The sequence below is a fragment of the Arvicanthis niloticus genome, chromosome 22, assembly GCF_011762505.2.
Source record: "Arvicanthis niloticus isolate mArvNil1 chromosome 22, mArvNil1.pat.X, whole genome shotgun sequence".
Taxonomy (NCBI): Eukaryota; Metazoa; Chordata; class Mammalia; order Rodentia; family Muridae; genus Arvicanthis; species Arvicanthis niloticus.
Window position 1 is genome coordinate 3,547,452 of NC_133429.1, and position 19,041 is coordinate 3,566,492.

Here is a 19,041-nt window from a genome sequence, read left to right on the forward strand (position 1 = left end):
TCACACAAATCAGCAATGGCAGCTCTATCCAGAAGAAACCATGAGGCTCTGCCAGTTGGCCTGAGTCTGTGAAAGCAGCAAAAAGCTGCTGGAACACTACCAGAAGTTCTATGGTGGGGCTTCTGTCTTTGTTAGTGACTCATGAGCAAAGGGGAAAAGAGAAACATACCTGGCAAAAAAGATACTCTTTAGGATAAAAAAAAATCTACTTGTTTTCCTCACTCATGTGAAATAAACTCTTCAGAGAATATGGTGATAACGGAACAACTGATTTAATAAGTTGCTTTGGGAATTCAACACAGAGGCACTGAAACACAATTTCTCACTTGATCCACCCACCTGCAGTGTAACGGTCCAAGGAATCAGTGAGTTTAACTGTACCATCATTATCACTTGATGTCAACATTCTGCCTTGCCTTAGAGCTTAGCTGAACTTCTGCCACCACTCAGGGAAAAAAGGAGGACGCAGATGCTACACCACCTTTGGAGATCCTGATGGGAAGCAGGTATAAATGGAGCTGGAGTCCTCAAAGGGTGAAGCTTGTGAGACAAAAGGATGGCAATGCAATGCGGAGCATCTGCTCAGTGTTCTGTGCAATCAGCCCCTATGTTATTCTCAATTTCTCTTCCTCTCAGCTTCATCTCATCTTGTCTCCTCCTGCTTCTAGAATCTAATTCAGATAGCTCTCATCTTCCTGATGTAAATCATTCTCTTAACTCTGAACCTTTCACAGCTCTTTCTCAATCATCTGTGTCATTTGTCTGAAGGTATTACTTTTTTTTCATTCTCTATCAAAAATGTCAGTTTCTGGGAAGATGGCTCAGGTGGGAAGCACTTTCTGCATATCATAAGAACCCGGTTTCATGCTGGGCAGTAGTGGCATACACCTTTAATCCCAATACTTGGGAAGTACAGGTAGTCAGGTTGCTGACTACCTCTAGACTTGGCTAGCCTAGTCTACTGAGGGAGTTCCAGGACAGCCAAGGCTACACAAAGAAACCCTATCTCAATAAAACAAAACAAAAACATGATTTCAGAACTGTCTCAAAAAGCAAAACAAAATAAAACAAAAACATGATTTTAGAATCTCAAAACACATGTAAATAGCTGATGCAATAAGATGGTCTACAATTCAGAGTTCTACTCTAATATGAGAGGTAGAAACTGTAGACTCCCAAGAAGTTTGCCTGCTATGTGCAGCAGCAAAAATCATACCCTGCCTCAACAAAATGTAAGGCCAAGATTAATATGCATTATGACACACAGGCTTCCACACATTCACATACAAATATGCACACACACACACAAACACACACATACACACACACACAACAAAATTCAAATATTTATTACTTACTTTACATTTTCTTTTATGACTCCTTAACCATCTCTGTCCTTTCCAATAAAACGTCAATACTTCTATGACTTGCAATTAAGGTTTTATAGACAAAATGTACCTTTGTAATATTAATCAAATATTAACCAAATAAGTGAATTTTAGATGTGAAATATCTACAACACATTTCCTCATTTCTATTTCTTTAGTTTGTCATTCTGACTACTGGAATTTACTTCAAAGATATTATTCAGAAAGTACTTCTATTCTCAAAGATTATACATGTTTATGTTTATTATTATTTATATATTCATGTTCTCTTAAAAGAGCTCAAGTCATCAGCCCATTATATATATATATATATATATTCTATATCTAATGTTTGGAATTTGAGAATATGGAATTGGATCATATCATATCATCTAAATAGTCATCTGTAAACACTTACTCATACTTTTACTAAAACTTTCTAAAATATTCATGCAATATGTGAATACATGTGTAAAAGTTATATAGATTATAATTTAACTTGAAAATGAGCATCACGTGATATTGTAGAAGTCTAGGATTATTCCTTTGAAAGAAATAGAGAAGAAAACTAGCAACTCCATATTGACAATGTGCTTAGAATTTCAAATGAATAGAGTAGCACCTGAAGGAGAAATGATAATGCAATGTGAAGAATATGTTACATTTTTATTGTTTTTCTTAAAATCCTGTGGTGTGTGTGTGTGTGTGTGTGTGTGTGTGTGTGTGTGTGTGCATCCTCTGTGTGTTTAAGTATAATGCCTGTGAAAGCCAGAGGAGGGCATTGAATTCCCCACTCCCCTGCAGCCCATTCTGGAGTTATGGCAGTTGTGGGCCTATATATGTAAAGGCAAGAACCAAAGTCCCCATTCTCTGCAGGTGTGTGCTTTAAACCACTGAGTCATCTCTCTATGCTTGATTGTGATGAGTTTCAACAAAAACTAATAAATTAGTAAGAAAGTCCAAAAATAAACCAATAGAGCTCATCAAAACAGGTATATTTTATTGTTTTTCTTTTATTTATTAGTAGTATTTTATTGTTTTGTTGCACTACTAGAGATATATTATGGAGGGATAGCAATCATAATGATGTCAACCTGGAACTACACTATGACACTATCAACACATAATAAGTATAATTTTGTATACTATAAATCTTTGAAAATTTTGCTAAGAAAGATATTGATCTCAAAAAATTGTGTCACTTCAACAAGAGTTTTAAGCCAATAATAATACTGACTTTTTCAAAAATAATTTATAAATTTGATGGAATCTAGTAAATTTAAAGACTTTTTTCAAATAGTCCACAACATGTATGTGGAGGTCAGAGGACAACTTGCAGGAATTTGTTCTCTCCTTTTACTACTCAGGTCTCAGTGTTTGATGTCAGAATATCAAGCTTGGTGGCAAGTGCCTTTATCTACTAAGCCATCTCACTGCCCCACAAATTTTTAATTATATAAAAATGTCTTACTATCTGTTCTTTGTTACAGTGTGTGTGTGTGAGCATGCACATGTGTGCATATATGTATATGATTATTTAGAGTAAGACAGTGAAAAAGAATATGAGTACTTTTAAATTTATTTTACTCTTACTGGTTTTTTTCTTTTCTATATATGAACTTTTAACAACTAACAGGATATTCCCACAGATTGTCGTAAAAGACAAAAATTAAAAATTCAAATAAATCTAAACTCTATTAGTAATATAAAAAACTGGGAACTCATGTAAATGCCCAAAATGGACAGGATTTAACAAATAATTTACATTTAGAAAACCTTTATGTAATGAGAATCAAAGGACTGAAGCTGGATACTTTGGTTTGTCTTTTAAATTTTTATTATATATATTTGAAAGATGTTTAGTTATTTTTAATTATTCATCTCTCTCTCTCTCTCTCTCTCTCTCTCTCTCTCTCTCTCTCTGTGTGTGTGTGTGTGTGTGTGTGTGTGTGTATGAATGATGCATGAGTGCAGATCCTGGTCGAAACCAAAAGAGAGCATCAGATCTCCTAGATCTGGAGTTGCAGGTGGTTTTGAGCTGTTCCACATGAGTATTGTGAACTAAATCCAGGTCCTCAGCAAAAAAAGTCTGAACCCTTAACTGCTACACCATCTATTCAGCCCCTAAAATTATTTATTTATTCTCTGTGTGTGTACATGAACACACGTGTCATGGCATATGTACAGAGGTTAAAAAACCATCTTGAAGAAGTTGGGTCTCTCTTTATGCCATGTGAGTGCTAGAAATCAAAATCCAGTCATCATTCTTGGCAGAAAGGGTCTTTGCATACCGAGTAATCTTACCAGTATAATACCTTGGGTTTTGTGGGGGGTGGGGGTCTTTTGTTTTGTTTTGTTTTTGTTTGGGGTATTTTGAGACAGAGTATCTATATTTAGCTCTAATTGTAGAACTCTCTGTGTAGAACAGACCGTAAGTTCAAACTCACTAAAATCTGTAGACATCTGCCTTCCACGTGCTGAGATTAAAGACATGTGCCACAGTGTCCAGCGAATAACTTACCTTTTAATAAAATATATTAGCATTATTTGGCAGAATCCAACTGAGATGAATTTGTGCCATGTTTTCTCTCCTTTTGGATAATCCCAGCAGTCCTATGGAAAGAGAAAACCAAACAAGAGACAAAAACTTTCTCCTCCTGGGATTCACAGAAGACTCTGAAATGCAGTCCTTCTTCTTTGGGTTGCTTCTTTCTATGTACCTGGTCACCATCACAGGCAACTTGCTCATCATCCTGGCCATTATATCAGACCCCCACCTGCACATGCCTATGTACTTCTTCCTCTCCAACCTGTCCATAGCTGACATCAGCTTCACCTCCACCACCATACCAAAGGCTCTTCAGAATATCCACACACAAAGCAAACTCATCTCTTTCACAGGCTGCATCACACAGATATTTTTTTTCATTGTGTTTGGATGCCTGGACAATTTACTCCTAACAGTAATGGCCTATGACCGCTTTGTGGCCATCTGCCATCCCTTGCACTATGTGGTCATCATGAATTCTTGCTTCTGTGTGATGCTGGCTCTTGGATCATGGATAGTCAGTGTCATGAGTTCCCTGCCTGAGACCTTGACTGTGTTAAGGCTATCCTTCTGTACAAACATTGAAATTCCACACTTTTTTTGTGATCTTCCTGAAGTCCTGAAGCTTGCCTGTTCTGACACCCTTGTTAATAACATTGTGGTATATTCTATAACTATAGTCATAGCTGGCTTCCCATTCTTTGGGATTCTATTGTCATATTTTCATATTTTCTCCTCAATCCTAAGAATTTCTTCAGCTGGGGGCAAGTACAAAGCCTTTTCTACCTGTGGGTCTCATCTTTTGGTGGTCTTCTTGTTCTATGGCAATGGTCTTGGGGTCTACCTTAGCTCTGCAGCCACATCATCTTCTAGAATGAGTCTAGTCACCTCATTGATGTACACTGTGGTCACTCCCATGCTGAACCCCTTCATCTACAGCCTGAAGAACAAGGACATGCAGAAGGCCTTGGGAAAACTCCTCAGAAAAATCATGCCTCTTGGTGATGCAACCACAGCAAAACTCCCATAAGAAGAAATCCAGTAAAATTAGAAAACATACACCCCATCATCTAATGCACTGGCTACATTTTTCCCAAAAATATTTGTGGTTTTTTATTTATTCTTTGAGAATTCCATACATACGTACAAATATGATCATATATGAAAGCTCTCAGAGTTTAAAAGAGACACTGGGACAAATTGTTAAAGTTAAATAGTTTATTAAAAGAGTTACTAACATCCTGGACTGACAGGCAAGAGAAAAGAGCGTGACTCTAAGAAGAGCACAAGCCCTAGCACCAGAGACAGTAGCTCTGATCATGTTGTAGATTCAAGGTCCTTTAATACAACTCCCTGAGAGACTTTCTGATGAAGGGTATGCTCAGAGCACAGTCTGCATCCAAGCTTTCTGATTCCCAGGCATAAGACAGGGGGAAAGTTAAGGAGCAGGATGTGTGGCCACTATTATCTCTTCTGATCTGAAATTTCCAGGTAGATTTCTACCTGGAAATCTGTTAGCTTGTGATTCATAGGAAATGCACTTAGTAGGATGTTTTCTAGCATCTGTGAGAGAAAAGACCTCCTTCTGGTATTGAGACCTTAAGCAACAATCTAGTATAGATTCTGACACTATATTCCTATAATATTTACACACATACATACACACACACACACAAACTCACACACCTTTTATTATTCAAACTTTCCTCCAATCTCTCACCAATGTGACCTGCTCCCAGAATTATCTCCACTTTTTTTTTCCTCAATAACCCACTAAGTCAAATTAGTGCTGCCAGTATGTGCACTAGTGTGGCACCATACATAGGAACATGGGCAACCTACCAGCAGTCACATGCCTGAAGAAGAATGACTCTCTTGTCCCCAATAGCTAACAACTCCCCAGAGCTCCTCAGTAAGGGGTGAGTCCTCATGATTCCCTTTCCCCTTTACTCTGGAACACAAATGTAGAAATACAAGAATCAAGGGATAGGACAACAAGATTTCTCCAAAATTACCAACTTTGTAATGACAAATCCCAATGATAATGAGTTTTATTAAATCTCAGACAAAACATTCAAGAATGATAATAAAATGTTTAGTAAATAAAAGAGGATGCTTAGTAACTCCCAAATTAATTTAGAGAGAAAGTAAATAGACCTAAGTGGCACAAGAAAACCAATACAGAATGTAAAGAAAAACTTAGTAAGGAGAAATTTGGAGGAAATGTAAATGGGTGAAGCAAAAAAGACAGTGAGAAATTGAAGATAAGGTAGATTAATGAAGCCTTCAAACTATAAAATTAAATAAGAAAGTATGACCAAAACCTAAAGGATCTGAGAGACACCACTAAAGAACCAAATTTATAGTAAGGTGAGTTGTGTGTGTGCATGTATGTGTGGTGTGTGTGGTGTGTGGTGTGTGGTGTGTGTGTGTGTGTGTGTGTGTGTGTGTGTGTGTGGTGTGTGGTGTGTGGTGTGTGTGTGTGTGTGTGTGTGTGTGTGTGTGTGTTTGTACATATGTGTGTGCACTCATGTAAATGTGTGGAAGCCAGAAGTTAATGCTGTCTTCCTCAATCTATCTTTATGTTATTTTTTGGCACATGGTCTCTCTCTCTCTCTCTCTCTCTCTCTCTCTCTCTCTCTCTCTCTCTCTCTCATTCAACTTGGATCTTGCTAATTTATCTAAAGTGGCTGACTAGCCATTCTTGGATGTTCTTCTGTCTGTGTTTTCTCAGTACTAGGATTATATGTCCATGCACTTAACTTTTTTTATATGAGTCCTGTATATTGACCTCCCCCCTCATGTTTTTGTGGCAAGAACTTTATAGGTTGAGACACTTCCACAGCCCTAGAAAAACAAATTTGTAAAAAAAAAAAAAATCATGAAATAGAATTAAGAGGAAAAGTCCATGTTAAAAAAGTCATTGCTCCATATAAAAAAACATTAAATATACTAAGTACTCAAAAAAAAAAAGAAAGAAAGAAAGAAAGAAAGAAAGAATACTATTGAAAGCAGGGAAACCACTATTGAAACCACTATTGAAAGTGGTTGTTGCAATTCCTGAGCACATGGGCATCCTGGGAGCCATGGTAGGGCTTATCCATCTGGTAATATTACTTTAGGGGGAAAAATCATTCAAAAGAACAATTCACTAAGCCTTGCTGTTCCTATTTTCTGAAAGGATTTAAACAATTCTCTTTTTCATTGATTTATTTATTAACTCATTTTACATCCCTGTTACAGTAGCCCTTCCCTCTTCCCTTCTCCATCCTCTCCTCCCATTCCCACCCTCACAAACCCTTCACCCCATTAGTAAACAATCCTTGAGTTGGGCATAAGTCCTAACTATATTCTTCTTATTTTTATACTAACAGTAAGTGTAATTCCCATGCATTATCAAGGAAACTTCTTTCTGCAACAAACAGGGACCATTGCAGAAAACCACAGCCAACCAAAATGCAAAGTTGTGGAGACCAGTCCCAAATGATAAATTTGAGTGTCAGGGATCATTGTGAGAAAGGTGGCAGAAAGATTTTAAAAGCCAGAGGATCAAGAAGTCTTCTGGAAGATTGTGTCTCATAGAAATGTCAACAAAGCTACACTTGTGAAGTCTCACCAACAAGGTTGCCTAAATATGACCTAAACAATGATGATAACAACAGACATGCTAATGTGGAAGGGGAGAAAACTCACCAAGCTTTAACCACGGACAAAGAACTACAGGCAACTAAGGAATGCTAAGAGGAGAAATAGTCTTTTGCAGGAAAGGGAACACCATTTGTTTATCTAATCCCAAATAATCATCCTTGAAAACATATATACAATAAACAATATATTGACAGAACAGGTTGTATATATCTTGAGGACTATATGTATGTGCACATTGTGTGTATGGGTATATGTATACATGTATATGCATGTGTCTGTATGTGGATATGTATGTATGTGGATATGTGTGTTGCCAGATAGGAATTGATCAAGATGACATGAAAACATAAGAAAAATATCAACCTCAATAAAAGTCGATTGTCTTTTACTACCAGAGTGAAGATCAGCCATTTCCCTTAAGGAGGAAAGACCATGTACCAAGGCACAGAGGGCTTAGGGATTTTATAGGGCAGAAACAGGAACCTTTGGGTAGAAAATTTATGCCAACCGTACATCTGTTCCCCTTCAGTCTCAAACTTGTAAGTACCAATTGGTTGGTATGTTGACCTTCTTGCCAGGAGTCTAAAGATATTCTCACATGTCAACTTTCATGTCTGGAGATACTCAGCTCTCCTGAGGCTTTTAGGACATTAACCCTTCATGTATAATAACAATTAAAGAAAAAGAAGCCATGAATTTGAAAGAGAGAATGGGATGGTACTTGGAAGTGTTTAAAGGAAGGAAAGAGAAGGGGGAAATGGTATAATTATAATATAATCTCAATATAGAGAGAGAATTTTAAAATAAGATTACTTATAATCATGGATGACTCATAAGAATCATCAACTGACACTCTATAATGTACTGTGTTATGAAGCATGTATGTATGTGTGTATGTATGTATGTATGTGTGTGTGTGTATGTATGTATGTGTGTATGTATGTATGTATGTGTGTATGTATTTTCTGAATTAACAAATTCTCTAGCAATGTAGGGCTGTGAAGGGGTCTTGGTTTTGGTCAAAGTGCTGGCTGGAAAGCATGGAGACCCAACAGGTGTCCATCACCTGTAAGAGATAGACATCTATTCTGCTGTGCTCCCAGAATCCAAGTTCCTAACACATGGCATGGAACTCCATTGACCTACACTGTTCAGTTCCGTTCAGAGCAAAGCAGCCCCACCCAAAGAGCACAGGTAGAGGGCGTGATTACAGGCCTCAGGCCCTAGAGAGATTTACATACTAATGAGATGCCTGAAGGCCAGAGGGCGGAGCCAGTTAAGCATTCTTCCCCAGCCCCTCCCCCCTTTCTCTCTCCCTATTTAACTCAGGTCTGCCCTGAATTTCACAGGGGGTGCACATCCAGATTCAATCATCATCCATTATGCCAATAAAGCCATTTTGGAAACCCAAGAACTTTCTTGTGTCCTTGGAGCAGCACCGTGAAAAACAATGGAGAAGGCCTTTAATGAGCCCCTGTAGCCACAGCCGCAGTGCCTAACTTCCCTCCTGGAGGAACTTTCAGCATTTCCAGCCAACTACCCACATAGCAACAGATTTTATAGATTACAATAAAAATTGTTTTTAATATTAATAAAATAGTGTCCTGTGATGAATGTGTTCCTCACCCCTCTTGCACAATTCTTGAAGCTAAACTGAAACTCAGGCAACGAAGTGTGGAGAGTCATTCTTAAGGGTGTGGCCACTGATCTGTTTCTTATGCTCCAGAGCATTGACCTGCATCCCTATACATATGTGCAGCACTATTTGGCCACACCCTAAAGAATGACAACCCAAGCAGATAGTCCAGATAGTAGGAAGGGGATCCAGAGGCACTTAGGTAAACCCAGGCAAGGAAGAATCCATAAAACATACCACCATTGAAGTTCCTGCTGTGCAACTGCTTAGGATGAATCAGAGCTCACAATGAGTGAACCTTGAGGTCCAAGCAGAGCCTTTTGATGAAGAGCATCTGTTCACTTGAAATGATCATGCAACCCAATATCTTCTCACACCATACAGCCTACATGTCTCCCAAGAGATCTGCCTTAACCAGGGACACAGGAGACCTATTCTAACCAGAGACACACACAAGGTGCCCTCTAACCAGAGAAAGCACTGCCTGCATCAAAGGAAACTTGCTCTAACCCAGGTCACAGAGCTCTACCTGCCTTTGAGGAGGCTGGCTGCGGTCAGAGATACACAAACCAGTTAACAACACCAGAGATAAACAGATGCCAAGGAGCAAGCACAAGAACATAAGCTGCAGAACCCAATGCAATTTGGCACCATCAGAACCCAGTTCTCCCATCACAGCAAGCCCTGGATAGCCTAACACATGTGAAGAGCAAGATTCTGACCTAAAATCCTATCTCATGAAGTCATCATCATGAAGCCTTTAGAAAGAATATAAATAATTCCCTTAAGGAAATAGAGGGAAACAGGCAAATGGATAGAAGCCCTTAAAGAGGAAAACAAATAAATCCTTTAAGAAATACAATCAAGAAGGTGAAGGATTTGAACAAAACAGTCAAAGACATAAAAACAGAAATATGAAACAATAAATAAAATACAAATGGAGGCAACCTTGGAGATGGACAACTTAGGAAAAAGATCAGGAGCTACAGATGCAAGTATCACCAACAGAATATAAGAGATACAAGAGAGAACCTCAGGCATAAAAGATACCTTAAAAGATATTGACACATTGGACAAAGAAAATACAAAGTGTAAAAAGCTCTTAACCCAAAATATCCAGCAAATGCTGAACACAGCAAAAAGACCAACCCTAAAAATAATAGGAATTGAAGAGAATGACGATTCCTAGTTCAAATGGGTCAGAAAACATCTTCAATAAAATCGTAGAAAAAACTTCCCTAACCTAAAAAAAGAGGTGGCCATAAATGTACAAGAAGCCTGGAGAACACCAAATAGATTGGACCAAAAAAAATCCTTTCCTCACATAATAAACAAAACACTAAATACACAGAACAAAGAAAGAATATTAAAAGTTGTAATTGGCTACTTGAGCAGACTCATAGCTGGTCTGCTCCTGGGAAGAAACCATATTCAGAGCCATCTCAGAGTTTCTGCTGCACTCAGAGCTGGTTTGCTCTTGTGAAAACACTTTACCCTGACCCTTTAGCACAGATTCCTTCTGATCAAAGCCGGTGCACTAAGCAGACCTTGGGCGCTATGCCTGTGACCAATCCCACAATACCCAGAGGAAGTTGGACTCCCAAGAGCTCTAACACACCCAAGATCAAAGAGGAAACTGGACTCCCAGGAGCTCTGACACAGAGGATCACAGGATCACAGAGACAGCTGGACTCTGAGGAGCACTGACAAAACCAAGAAAACAGGAGAGAAAGGCTCCAGTCAGAGACAGTGAGTACAGGGAGTACTAAAGATAATCAGATGGTGAAAGGCAAGCACAAGAATGTAAGAAACAGAAACCAAGGTTATTTGGCATCATCAGAACCCAATTCACCTAACATAGCAAGTCCTGGATGCCCCATTACACCGGAAAAGTAAGATTCAGATTTAAAATCACTTCTCATGATGATGATAGATGACTTTTAAAAGGACATAAATAACTTCTTTAAAGAAATACAGAAGAACAAAGGTAAACAGATAGAAGCCCTTAAAGATGAAATACAAAAATCTCTTAAAGAATTACAGCAAAACACAACCAAACAGATGAAGGAATTAAACAAAACCATTGAGGATCTAAAAATGGAAGCAGAAACAATAAAGAAATCACAATGGGAGACTATATTTGAGATAGAAAACGTAGGAAAGAGATCAGGGGTCATAGATGCAAGCATCACCACAGAATACAAGAGATAGAAGAGAGAATCTCAGATGCAGAAGATGCCATAGAAGACATTAACACAATGGTCAAAGAAAATGCAAAATGCAAAAAACTCCTAACCCAAAACATCCAGGACACAATGAGAAGACAGATTCCCAACTTAAAGGGCCAGTAAATATCTTCAACAAAATTATAGAAGAAAACTTCCCTAACCTAAAGAAAGAGATGCCCATGAGCAAACAAGAAGCCTATAGAATTCCAAATAGACTGGACCAGAAAACAAATGCTTGCCATCACATAATAATCAAAACACCAAATGCACAAAACAAAGAATGAATATTAAAAGAAGTAAGGGAAAAAGGTCAAATAACACATAAAGACAGACCTATCAGAACTACACCAGACTTCTCACCAGAGACTATAAAAAGCAGAGGATCCTGGAAGGATGCCATACAGACCCTAAGAGAACACAAATGCTAGACCAGGCTACTATGCCCAACAAAACTCTCAATTACCATAGATGGAGAAACCAAGATATTCCATAACAAAACAAAATTTACATACTATCTCTCCACAAATCCAGCTCTATAAAAGATAATAGATGGAAAACTCAAACAGAAGGAGAGGAACTCCACCATAGAAAAGGCAAGAAAGTAATCCTCTTTCAACAATCCCAAAAGAAGATAGTCACACAGACATAACTCCCCCTAAAACAAGAAAAACAACAAGAAGCAACAATCACTTTTCCTTAATATCTCTTAACATCAATGGACTCATCCCCAATAAAAAGACATAGACTAGCAGACTGGATACATAAACAGGACCCATGAATTTGCTGCATACAGGATACATACATCAGTGACAAAGACAGACACTACCTCAGAGTAAAAGGCTGGAAAACAATTTTCCAATCAAATGGTCCCAAGAAACAAGTTGTAGTACCCATTCTAATATCGAATAAAATCAACTTTGAACCAAAAGTTATCAAAAAGATAAAAAAGGACACTTCATACACATCAAAGGAAAAATCTACCAAGATGAACTCTCAACTCTGAATAATATGCCCCAAATGCAAGGGCACCCACATTCATAAAAGAAACTTTACTAAAGCTCAAAGCACATATTGCATCTCACACAATAATAGTGGGGGATTTCAACACCGAATTCTCAGCAATGGGCAGATCATGGAAAGAGAAACTAAACAGAGACATGGTGAAACTAAGAGAAGTTATGAACCAAATGAATTTAACAGCTATCTATAGAACATTTTATCCTAAAACAAAAGAATATACCTTTTTCTCAGCACCTCATGGTACTTTCTCAAAAATAGAACATATAATTAGTCACAAAACAAGCCTCAACAGATACAAAAAGATTGAAATAATCTCTTGCATCCTATCAGATCACCATGGACTAAGGCTAGTCTTCAATAATAACAAAAACAATGGAAAGCCCACATACACGTGGAAACTGAACAATGCTCTACTCAATGATACTTGGTCAGGGAGGAAATAAAGAAAGAAATTAAAGACTTTTTAGAATTTAATGAAAATGGCGACACATCACACCAAAACTTGTGGGACACAATGAAAGCAGTACTAAGAGGAAAACTCATAGCTCTAATCGCCTACAAAACAAAACTGTAGAGAGCATACAACTTGACAGCACACCTGAAATCTCTAGAACAAAAAGAAGCAAATACACCCAAAAGGAGTAGACAGAAGGAAATAATCAAACTCGGGTCTAAAATCAACAAAGTAGAAACAAAAAGAACTATACAAACTATCAACAAAACCATGAGTTGGTTCTTTGAGAAAATCAACAAGATAGATAAAACCTGAGCCAAACTAACCAGAGGGCACAGAGACAGAATCCAAATTAATAAAATCAGAACTGAAAAGGGTGACATAACAACAGAAACTGACGAAATTCAAAAAGTTATCATATCCTACTACAAAAGCCTATACTCAACAAAATTAGAAAATATGGATGAAATGGACAATTTTCTAGACAGATACCAGGTACCAAAGTTAAATCAGGATCAGATAAAGCCTCTAACAGTCCCATAACCCCTAAAGAAATAGCAACAGTCATTAAAACTCTCCCCACACACACACACACACAAAAAAAAAAAAAAAAAAAAACAGGACCAGATGGTTTTAGAATTTTATCAGACATTCAAGGAAGACCTAATACCAATTATCTTCAGACTATTCCACAAAATAGTAACAGAAGGAACAATACCCAATTTGTTTTATGTAGCCACAATTACGCTCATACCTAAGCCACACACACAACAAAGAAAGAAAACTTCAGACCAATCTCTCTTATGAATATCAATGCAAAAATACTCAATAAAATTCTCACAAACTAAATTCAAGAACACGTTAAAACAATCATCCACCATGATCAAGTAGACTTTATCCCAGGAATGCAGGGATGGTTCAATATTCGGAAATCCATCAATGTAATCCACTATATAAACAAACTCAAAGAAAAAACACATGGTCATCTCACTAGATGCTGAGAAAGCATTTGACAAAATTGAACATCCCTTCATGATAAAAGTCTTGGAAAGATCAGGAATTCAAGGCCCATACCTAAACTTAGTAAAAGCAATATACAGCAAGCCAGTAGCCAACATCAAACTAAACTTGAAGTAATACTACTAAGATCCATGACTAGACAAGGCTGCCCACTCTCTCTCTACCTATTCAATATAGTACTGGAAGTCCTAGCCAGAGCAATTCAACAACAAAAGAAGGTCAAAGAGATACAAATTGGAAAGGAAGAAGTCAAAATATCACTATTTGCAGATGATATAATAGTATACTTAAGTGACCCCCAAACCTCCACTAGAGAACTCCTAAACATGATAAACAACTTCAGCAAAGTGGCTGAATATAAAATTAACTCAAACAAATCAGTTTGAAGGCTAAATAGGCTGAGAAGAATACTATGGAAATGACACCCTTCACAATAGTCACAAATAATATAAAACACCTTGGTGTGAATCTAACCAAGCAAGTGAAAGATATGTATGACAAGAACTTCAAGTCTCTGAAGAAAGAAATCAAAGATCTCAGAAGATGGAAAGATCTCCTATGCTCATGAATTGGCAGGATTAATATAGTAAAGATGTCCATCTTGCCAAAAAGTAATCTACAGGTTCAATGCAATCCCCATCAAAATTCCAATTCAATTTGTCATAAAGATAGAAAGTGCAATTTTCAAAATCATTTGGAATAACAAAAAAAAAAAAAAAAAACAGGATAGCGAGAAATATTCTCAACAATAAAATATCTTCTGGAGGAATCACTATCCCTGACATCGAGCTGTACTACAGAGCAATAATGATTTTAAAAAACTGCATGGTATTGGTACAGAGACAGACAGGAAGATCAATGGAATAGAATTGAAGACCCAGAAATGAACCCATACACCTATGGTCACCTGATCTTTGACAAAAAGAGCTAAAACCATCCAGTGGGAAAAAAGGACAGCATTTTCAACAAATGGTGCTGGTTCAGCTGGCAGTCAGCATATGGAAGAATGAAATCGATCCATTCTGATCTCCTTTTACAAAGCTCAAGTCCAAGTGGTTAAAGAACCTTCACATAAAACCAGATACACTGAAACTAATAGAAGAGAAGGTGGGGAAGACCCTCGAATATGTAGGCACAGGGGGAAAGTTTCTGAACAGAACACCAATGGCTTATGCCATAAAATCAAGAATTGACAAATGGGACCTCATAAAATTGCAGTGCTTCTGTAAGGCAAAAAACACTGGAAATAGGAAAAAACAGATTGGGAAAAGATCTTTACCAATCCTACATCTGATAGAGGGCTCATATCCAATATATCCAAAGAACTCAGGAAATTAGACTCCAGACAATAAAATAATTCTATTAAAAAATTGGGTACTGAGCTAAATAAAGAATTCTCAACTGAGGAAACTCGAATGATTGAAGCACACCTAAAGAAATGTTAAACATCTCTAGTCATCAGGGAAATGCAAATCAAAACAACCCTCAGATTCTACCTCCCACCAGTCAGAAATAGATAAGATCAAAAACTAAGGTGATAGAAGATGCTGACAAGGATGTTCCAAAAAAAAGGAACACCCCTCCATTGTTGATGGGATTGAAAGCTGGTACAACCACTCTGGAAATCAGTCTGGTGGTTCCCCAGAAAATTGGACATAGTATTACCTGAGGATCAAGCTATACCACTCCTAGGCATATACCCAGAAGATGCTCCAGCATATAGCAAGAATATATGCTCCACTATGTTCATAGCAGCCTTATTTATAGTAGCCAGAAGCTGTAAAGAACCCAGATGTCCTTCAATAGAAAAATGGATGCAGAAAATATGGTACATTTACACAAGGGAGTATTACTCAGCTATTAAAAACAATAAATTCAATAAATTTTTAGGCAAATGAATGGAACTAGAAAATATCATCCTGAGTGAGTTAACCCAATCACAAAAGAACAAACATGGTATGCACTCACTGATAAGTAGATATTAGCCCAAAAGCTCACAATACACAAGATACAACTCACAGACCAAATGAAGCTCATGAAGAAGGAAGACCAAAGTATGGAGGCTTCCGTCCTTCTTAGGAGTAACAAAATACTCTCATGGGAGCAAATAGGGAGACAAAGTGTGGGACAGAAACTGAAGGAGGGGTCGTCTGGAGACTGTTCCACCTGGGTATCCATCCCATGTGCAGTCACCAAAGGTAGACACTGATGTGGTTGTCAGGAAGTACATGTTGACAGGAACCTGATATAGCTGTCTCCTTAGAGGTCTGCCAGAGCCTGACATATGCAGAGGTGGATGCTGGTAGCTAACCGTTGAACTGATCATTGGGGTCCCCAATGGAGGTGTTAGAGAGAGGACTGAAGGAGTTGAAAGGGTTTGCAGCCCCATGGGGAGAGCGTCAATACCAACCAACCAGAGCTTCCAGGGTCTAAACCACCAACCTGGGAACGCACATTGGGGGACCCTCGTCTCCAGCTATATACGCAGTGGAAGATGGCCTTGTCAGGCATTGGTGGGAGAGGAGGTCCTTGGTCCAGTGAAGGTGGGATGCCCCAGTGTGGGGGAATTTGAGGGTGGGGAGGGGGAGTGTGTTGATGGGTTGGGACACACACATACAAGCACTGGGAGTGGGGATAGAATAAGGAGTTTCTGGGGTAGTGAGTGGGTTGGAGAAATGGGGTAACATCTGAAATGTAAATAAGTAGAAAATCCAATGAAAAAAATACATTCAGAAAGTTGTAATGGGAAAAAGCCAAGTAACATATAAAGGCAGGCCTATGAGAATTACACCAGACTTCTCTACAGAGACTCTAAAAGGCAAAAGATCATAGGCAGATGTCATCCAGACCCTACAAGAACACAAATACCAGCCCAAGCTACTATGCCCAGCAAAATTCTCAGTCATCATAAGTAGAGAAACCAAGACATTCTACGACAAAACCAAGTTATACAGTATCTTTCTACTAATCCAGTCCCACAGAGAACACCAGAAGGAAAACTCTAATACAAGAAGGATAACTACACCCAAGAAAACACAAGAACTTAAACATATCACAAAAAACACCAAAAGAAGAGAATGACACAGATAATACCACCTACAGCAACAAAAATTACAGAAACTAACAATCATTTCTCTTTAATATCTCTCTACATTAATGGACTTGATTCCCCAAAAAAAGACCCCGCAAAAAGACTGGATACTTAAACAGGATCTAGCATTTTGTTGCATACAAGAAATACACCAAAGTGATAAAGACAGACACCATTTCAGAATAATGGGTTGGAAAAAAATTTCCAAGCAAGTGGTCCCAGAAAATAAGCTGGAGATACCACCCTAATACCCAATGTAATAAACTTTGAACCAAAAGTTATCAAACAAAATAGGGAAGGATATTTCATGTTCATCAAAGGAAAAATTCACTAAGATGACTTCTCATTTCTGAACATCTATGCCCTGGACGCAAGGACACCCACATTCATAAAAGAAATTTTACTAAAGTTCAAAATGCATATTGACCCTCACACATTAATACTGAGAGACTTCAACACCCCACTCTCACCAATAGACAGGAAATTGACACAGAAACTAAGCAGAGACATAGTGAAACAAACAGAAATTATGAACCAATTGATTTAACAGATATCTACACAACATTTCACCCCAAAATAAGAGAATATACCTTCTTCTCAGTACCTCATGAAACCATCTCCAAAACTGACCATATAATCAGACACAAAACAATTCTCAACAGATACAAGAAGATTGAAGTAATACCATACATTCTATCAAAAATACCACAGACTAAGACTAAACTTGAATAACAACAAAATCAACAGAAAGCCCACATACTCTTAGAAACTGAACAATTCTCTGCACAAGGATAACTTAGTCCAGTGAGAAATAAAGAAAGAAATCTATAAAGAAACAATTCTATTTTTAAAAGCGAGACTTTATAGATGCCAATGAAAATAAAGACATAGCATACCCAAACTTATGGGATACAATGAAAACACTGTTAAGAGGAAAATTTATAGCAATAAGTGCCCTTGTAAAGAAATAGGAGAAATCCCATACTAGCAATGGAACAGCACACCTGAAAGGTCTAGAACAAGAAAAAAGCAAACCCACACAAGAGGAGTAGATGGCAGGATGCAGTCAAATTCAGGACTGAATCAACCAATTCAAAACAAAGAGAACAATACAATGAGTTAACAAAACCAAAAGCTGATTTTTGAGAAAGTAAACAAGCTAGATAAACCCTTAGCCAAACTAACTAAAGGGCACAGAGACAATATCCAAATTAACAAAACCAGAAATGAAAATGGAGACATAACAAAAGAAACAGACAATTTTTAAAAAAAAAAATCATCAAAACCTACTACAAAAGCCTATACTCAACAAAATTGAAAAATCTAGATTAAATTGATGATTTTCTAGACAGATACCAGGTACCAATGTTAAATCAAGATCAGATAAACTATATAAACTTTCCCACAACCCCTTAAAAAATAGAAATAGTCATTTAAAAACCTCCCAACCAAAAAAGGTCCAGAACCACATGGTTTTAGTACAGAATTCTACCAGACCTTCAAAGAAGAGTTAATACCAATACTCCTCAAACTATTCCATAAAATAGAAACAGAAGAAACACTACCTAACTCATTCAATGAAGCCATAGTTATTCTGATACATAAACAACACAAAGACACAATAGGGAGAAATTCAAATTTCTCTCCCTACCCATGTTCTAGCTAGAGCAATTAGACAACAAAAGATCAAGGAACACAAATTGGAAATGAAGAAGTCACTATATGCAGAGAATATGATAGTATACATAAGGGACGCCTCCATACCAAAGTACTCCTACAGCTGATAAACAACTTCATCAAAGTGGCAGGATATAAAATTAACTCAAACAAATCAATAGTTTTCCTTTATACAAATAATAAACAGGCTAAGAAACAAATTAGAGAAACAAAACCATTCACAATAGCCAAAAAAGTATAAAATATCTTGATGTAACTCTATATGACAAGAACTTCAAATTACTGAAGAAAGAAATTGAAGAAGACCTCAGAAGATGGAAAGATCTCCCATGCTCATGGATTGGTAGAATTA

The 19,041-nt window shown here is 37.6% G+C and overlaps 1 protein-coding gene across 1 annotated transcript; it reads left to right on the forward strand.

Moving 5' to 3' along the window:
* Positions 1-365: 365 nt before the first annotated feature.
* LOC143435910 (olfactory receptor 7C2-like) lies at positions 366-7,682 on the forward strand. The gene is made up of 2 exons (XM_076919620.1): positions 366-506; positions 3,976-7,682. Exons 1-2 carry the CDS (start codon positions 496-498, stop codon positions 4,943-4,945), a joined length of 981 nt encoding a protein of 326 aa, XP_076775735.1. The 5' UTR covers positions 366-495; the 3' UTR covers positions 4,946-7,682.
* The last annotated feature ends 11,359 nt before the right edge of the window (positions 7,683-19,041 follow it).